At 47.6% G+C, this 6996-nt stretch overlaps 1 protein-coding gene across 1 annotated transcript; it reads right to left on the reverse strand.

The window, feature by feature from the left end:
- Nucleotides 1-248: 248 nt before the first annotated feature.
- LOC310780704 (proteolipid protein 2-like) lies at nt 249-755 on the reverse strand (the record flags this gene model as incomplete). The annotated part of the gene is made up of 1 exon (XM_083641215.1): nt 249-755. One exon carries the CDS (start codon nt 753-755, stop codon nt 249-251), a length of 507 nt encoding a protein of 168 aa, XP_083497341.1.
- Between the last annotated feature and the right edge of the window lie 6241 nt (nt 756-6996).

Raw genomic sequence — 6996 nt, forward strand, 5'->3', positions numbered from 1 at the left:
GTTGGGCAATGAGACAAGCCACCATCCAATCAAAGAACCTAAGCTTTTCAGAGAAACACCGCCTCTCCTCTGGGGTGATGTGAACTCTGTCCAGCTGCATGGGCACCGGAAGAGAAGCCTCATCCTCCGGACCTGCTAAGGGTGTTACGGGCCACTAAACAGTGGGCAGGGGGAGAGGTAATGGCTGGCAGCCTGACCACAGTACAGGCAGCTTCTGGTGTTTGAACGGTGCTGCCTCTCCTCTTATCTCAGACCAACTCTCCTCCTAACGCACCCTCTCGGTCGCTCAGAACCACCTCAGCCGCCGGCCTTCTCCCCACCCCCAAGTCCAACCTGTTTGCCAGCTGCTTGGCTTGGTCCTGCTCCAAGATGGTGTAGGCATCGTAGGCAAACAGCCAAACCGTGAACACACCAAGCACGCCGCCTGTGGTGAGAGCACCTCCTCCTATGATCATAGCGGCCAGAGAGATGATGAAGTACAGGGCAGCACCGATACCGGCGCGGAAAATATCAGTATGGACCCAGTCGACCACTTGGATCCGCTTGTCCATCTCTGTCATGTAGATGCCGAAGAAGGCGATGGCGCCAAGCATGTGTAAAAGGGGCACCACCAAGTAGCCCGGGCGGGACGACGCAGCATAGCAAATGAAGAGGGTGAAGCTGCTGAGTATTTCCGCAGCGAGTAGAACCCCTTTTGGGGTCTTCACGTATGCTCTCAGCTGGTCAAGGTAGTTGCTCACAATTATATCAGCCATTCTCTATAATACTGTACAGATCGTACTGTTAGGTGGCAGGCTAGTGGACCCACGTGCAGACACTTGACAGGATAGAGGCTGAAGCAGGCAACAGATTATTTAGGGTCAGATCGTACTGTTAGGTGGCAGGCTACTGGATCCAGACTCAGACGCTTGACACACGTGACACTTGATAAACAGGATCTGGTAACATATAACATATAACGTCTTTAGTGACATCATCAATGATGACATCGTCATCAATGATGAGATCATCACTGTTGATATCATCACTGTCGCATCATCACTGTTGACATAATTGCGACATGATCATCGGTGACATCATCTAACATCATCATCATCGGTGAGCTCATCTAACAAGAAGTTGCAACACAGGTTAAATACTCAAAAATGATACGAAAGAGAATTCAAAGAAATAAAACAGAACTAGGCTGGAACCTAACCATAGCATAGGCTAAACCCACGAGTAACTTGGGCACTATCTGTCAGGCCAGCAGTCCTGGTGCAACCACAAACCATTAACGTTAGCTGGAGTAAAACACATTTTCTGAACCTCTCCATGCCCTCTCCTTTTTATTGTGGTCCCAATCACACATCAAATTGTAGCAGAAACTGTAGTAAAAATAACATTAGCTCGACCGTCCTAACCATACAGTCAGTCAATGGTTCTAACGTTATGCAAGAAACACAACTTGCTATTCCCGAACACAAGTACGCATGGCTGTCATGAGAGGAGCTGCCAGTGCCGACTTGAGACTGGTTGTCGCAGCTGTTACTCACCCCTTTTTATATCATCAAACAACTACTTAGAATTAAACAAACTTATGACAAAATGAAGACTTGAACAATAAGAACTACCTAAAATGAAAGAACCCATCTTTGGAAAAAATAATAATATTTGACCTGTACTTTGATTGTTTAGTTTGGCACATGTCCCATCCACTAACATGGCGGCGCCACCAGGGCGGCAATCTAAATGTTTTGCCTTCACTTTTAGAGAGCTGATATGTCCTTTCTTTATACAGCCAATGCTTGCAACCTGGACAAGATAGATGGCTCTCCAACCATTTATAGCCAGTCTTAGCATCTGGCAGTGCCCGCTAAGCATAGGTGACACCGAGGCCATGGGTGTGTACATACTGCATTTCATGTCTGGTTGGTTTTTGAGGACAGTGGTGACTCTGGTGGTGGTGTCTGCTTGGTTTCCTCTTAGTGTCTTACAGGGGTCATCCTGTATGGAATATGTATAGGAGAGATAGTCTACTCTACACAATAGATAACGGTTTGTTAACCCAGGTTACCTGAGTGGAGATTATGTCTCCAGCTAAGAGCCACTCTGAAACTGTTCAAATCAAGGTTAACCAAAGGGGTCACACCTGAGTGGGGCTTGTATAGCCTTGGGCCAATCAGGATGCCTCCCCCCCCCATCACCCACAGGTGTTTTATAGAGCTATTCAACATCAGCTGCCTGTAATCAGGGTAAATCCCATACATATGGAATAAAAGATAGTCTCCACTCAATTAACCTGGGTTACAGTGTAACCAACCATTTCCATTGCATGAGAAGCTGATGGGATGGTAGTGATTGTTCCAGGTATTAGTTGGTTTACCAGAGGTAAAGAGAGTTATGGCTTGTGAAAAACTTTAGATTTGCCATTTTCTTTTTAGTTTTAGTCATATTTCAGTCATCTGAAGTATTTTATTTTTGGTCTAGTTTTAGTACTAAATGTAAATATCATAAGATTTTAGTCAATATGGCAGATTTAGTCGACTAAAATCTAAAGGGATTAGTTAAAGTTGAATGCATTATTTAAACGTTTGGAATTTCGGGGGCTGCAATGTGCCTTGAGATCACCATCAGCAGCTGAGAAAGACCAGCCTGTGGTATGTGCTGTAGGCAAGAAGAGTTGAGATGAAGTGAGGGGAGGGCTCACTTTCAACAGCTACATTATGTTCATTTGGCAATTATGTCTGGCAACTCCTATGAAGAATAAAAAGATTTTATATTCCTATATATCCCAAATCCATAGTCAATTGATTTTCAGGCTTCAAAAAATCATTTGAAATTGGGACAACTTTCCATCCTACGTGGTGGTGCCTCTTAATAATCGATGGTCTCAGGGCCGGTCTTGATCCGATTGTAGGCAACACTCGTGTAACAAGTAAACCGGCAACTAAACCAGGCTGCAGTCCCACTACGCTGCATCTGTCAATACCAGCTGATGGGTTCATCCCTCTCACTTTCCCCTTCCACTACATCACCCTTTGCCCATCTCTCCCAGCTGCTGCTTCAAGCCCAGGTGCTGCTGCCTTGACTAACCCATGGATCACAATCAGTCCCCTCGTCCAACCCAGCAACATGGCTGTCAGTCTCCTCTGTCTCCCCGGGGCTCGGCCTGGATCCCCATCCCAGCCATCACCCTGGCTGCAGCTCCCCCCCCCCCTGGCTCAACACTGGAATTGGATGGCCTGATGACTAGTGCGAGGGGGTCGATAACTGTGCCCCACTACAGTAGTATGTGCAAGAGACAATGAAACTAACATCCCAAGACACAATTCTATGCTAGCAACGTATGCCGACGCGTCTCCGGCAAATGTGTCAATAGATTAGCAAGATGCTAATCAGATACAAAAGCAAGTTCATTTGGGAGTCTCTTTATCATCACGCTCTAATGCCCTTCAAATAGGGCAGATGAGCTCTCGTGCACCAGGCATCGACATCAATGGGTTAACTAATGATGGCATTAGTGTGTCTGAGTGTGCATGTGTGAGCAAAGCGTGTGTGCCTGCATGCATGTCTGTGTGTGCGCTATCATTTGTGTGTGCACACACGTGTGTGTGTGTGTATGTGCCTTTCACAGGTGATCAGTCAAGGCTATCCACTCAGCTCCCTCTCTCTTTGCAGCCCCCTCATTACTGCCCACTATCTCCTCCAAACACCTGCAGCCCCGCAGCCCACCTTCAGCTCTGGGGGCCCGCGCGCTGCCCGCCTTTGTCCCAGTGTAAAGAGGGGCTGCCCATCACATCAATCTACCTGCACTGTTTATATTTATGTACAGGAGAGAGGCTAAAAAAGGCCCCTCTTACTGTGGGCTTTATTGACTAAGCATTAAGCGGACATTATCAGGCGATAGCCTCGTTATTTATGAGGCGGCGATAAAGGCTGCAGGACTGAGTTATGTGAGAACCAGGCGCGGGATGAAAGCTGCTCATACAGCAGCAGTGATACCCGACACTCGCCTCTCTCTGCCTGGGTAAGAGAGAGGGCTCGGCAAACGCGGCCAAACGGAGCTGAAACACTCAAGGATTTATGGGCGGCAAATTTATGCTCCCCCATAGGTCAAACGAGGGGCTGTTTATCTGAGTTTCATTGTCACTGTCCTCGTGGCACTGCGCCGCAGGTACTGAAATTTTCATATTTGCCTCCGGCATGTAAGCCAAAGAGCCAGGCGGGAGGATGGGCTATCGGTATACTGTAGGTGCGGAATGCCATTGACCTCCTGAACTTTGGTTTGAATTTTCCAGAGCAACTCGGTGCTCGTGCGCCTCGTGTTGACATGCATTATGCATGAAGGAATATACCCTTCCTTACCGCGTGTTGAATATTTGTCGAGTTCGATGGTAATCCTGAGCACTGCCATCTCTGTGGTGCTCTTTGACCTCAATGTGGGAGAGTTGTGTGTCACACTATGTCCATGACACAGATTCTGCGCGTGCCATAACTGCATGCTTGGATTTTGTTTGAAGACTTTGGTATCTTTTATATTGCGCCTTCATGCCTTGTGCACACAGACAGAGCCAAGGCGTATACAGTTCCGCTCTCATACCTGTGTAGGCCTAGACCACATGTAGACCTAGACCACATGTAGGCCTAGACCACATGCATCTCTCATACATACACACGTCACCCACATTTTTAAATTTCCACTTTGCTGATTTTCAACCACCTTTGAATCATTACAAAATTTGTAGTATGCAAATGAACAATGTTTAACTTCCCCTCCATCTTGCCTGGACCCTGTTCATTCATAGCGCTTCCTGGTCCAAATGATGTCATAATGATGTCATTTGGAGCAGGTTTTCCATGGTGTCACTATAGAGGCACTGCGGAGCGCGTCATCATTCAGAAACCACGCCAAAAACGGGGGAAAACAAAAACTGCCCCCCAATCCTGGCGTTCTCCTATGCCATGTGTTGCACACAAAGATCGTATATACGGAAGATGAACACTCCAACTTACTTCCTTGACAACTAGAGCCACATTTTTCTTCTCGCCAATTCTCAATGGCTTCCTTGTTTTGCTCAGGAGTACAAAAAAACTTGAATTGGCGATTTTTTTTTACATTTGTTGTCTGCGCAGCCCACCACACAACAGCTTTTAGCTATGTTTAATTCAAGGAAAATTTCGCTGGTGCATGGAACTGAATGGAGAGCTTTCCCCCGCCATGGGCGTGGCCTATTTCATGCAGTGTCTCTATTACTGTCACTATCACTATCTTACTATTACTATCACTACCATGATCTACCTTCATTCGCAGGACTTCCTGGACCAAATTACATCATCATGACATCATTTGGACCAGGAAGTGCTGCGAATGAACGGGGGGAGAGCTCTCTGTCCATGCAAGATGGAGGGAAGTTAAACATTGTTCATTTGCATATATATATATATATATACTACTGATTTTGTAATGATGCAAAGCTGATTGAAAATCGACACAAAGTGGCCCTTTAACGTAGCCGTATCATCGCCCCCTGTATACTGTACATAACACCATCTTACCCAGTCAAAGCCATCTTTCTCTGCACTAAACCAGGTCAACAAACAAAAACCAATTATGTTGGGCAGCTGCCGCCTGGGAGTGGGTAATTACAGTGTGGTGTGGACAGCTTCATTCTAAACAGGTACTAAAAGCATCATTAATCATCCCAGCTCTGACGCCTCGCCCTGGTCACGTGACACAGGCTGCTGATGAGCTGGGGAGGGGGCGGGGGGGGGGATCCGCCGCAGGGGGACGGAGCAAGGACCTGATTGGCTCCTTCCAGAAGTCCTTTTAGAGGTCAGCCAGTCAGCGGAGATGACCCGCCAATGACCTTGTATCACTTGACCCCTGAGGGCTTTGGGGGTCACTCACTCTCATATCAGTTGGAGAGCAGGCCAGGGCGGAGAGGGGCGAGCAGGGAGGGAAGATGAATGACACGCAGGCAAGGAAGAGGACGAGAAGAATGGTGCGAGGGGAGAGGGAAGGCACGCTGAAGGGTCTGTGTGGAGAGCCAATGGGAGGGCTAAAGATGAAAAATAAAACAGGAGGTGTGAGGTTTGATTGAGCACCTGGGCTTCCCCCTTTTACATAAAATGGCTGATGAAAAAAATGTGTTTTTATAGCAGCAAGGCCACTCCTGATGGCCGTTTCATCCCCCCCCCCCCTCTCTCTCTCTCTCTCTCTCTCTCCCTCTTTTCTTCTCCTCCTCTCTCTCCCTGTCCATTGTCAAGCTGTCCTCAGGTTGGCTGAAAGGTTGATTACATCATCTGAATCTAATTAGTAAGGAGCAAAAACATTTGCATATGTAATGTTGATTGGTCATTAGGGTAAATAACAACATAGTTTGCAAAATCTGTACACAGTCGTCCGAATGAATTGTGTAATGCATCTCTGTTTTAATGCATTTGCTTATGATGCCTCCGCTCCGCAGACGCATTGTGTTTTTCGGGGACGTGATGGCGGCATAAGAATCAATCCTTTTTCCCCCGCTTGTGAAAAGACAGCCAAGATGGCGCCTGACAGAAAGTTGATTGAGAAAAGTTCATGAACTGCTCTTTCATTGGGCACGGATGGCTGATTGACAGATGAGGCACAAAGACATATCTGAAAGACAGAGAGCCAAACGTCCTCAAACCCCGACCCATCCCCATCTCCTCTGTCACGCCCCCCCCCCCCCCCCCCCCGCCTGCCCCGCGGCCCCGCCCCTGCACCCCGGCTCCCCTTCTCCTCTCTCTCCATATGTCTACGAACCTGTCACTATGGCAACCTCACCCCAGGGGCAGAGGAGGAGGGGGTGGACTTGGTTCAGACAAATAAGCATCGCAGGGCTCATTTATGACGGTTTGTTTAGAGATGATAATACACTGACGAGAGGTCAAAATGTGTGTACTCACACACGTGTTCCGACATGATGATAGTCTGCGAATGGGTGAGCTTGAGCCTATTCACGCCAGACTGTGTGCATGGCTAAACGTGTG

The sequence above is a fragment of the Poromitra crassiceps genome (assembly GCF_964638095.1).
Source record: "Poromitra crassiceps genome assembly, chromosome: 8".
NCBI lineage: Eukaryota > Metazoa > Chordata > Actinopteri > Beryciformes > Melamphaidae > Poromitra > Poromitra crassiceps.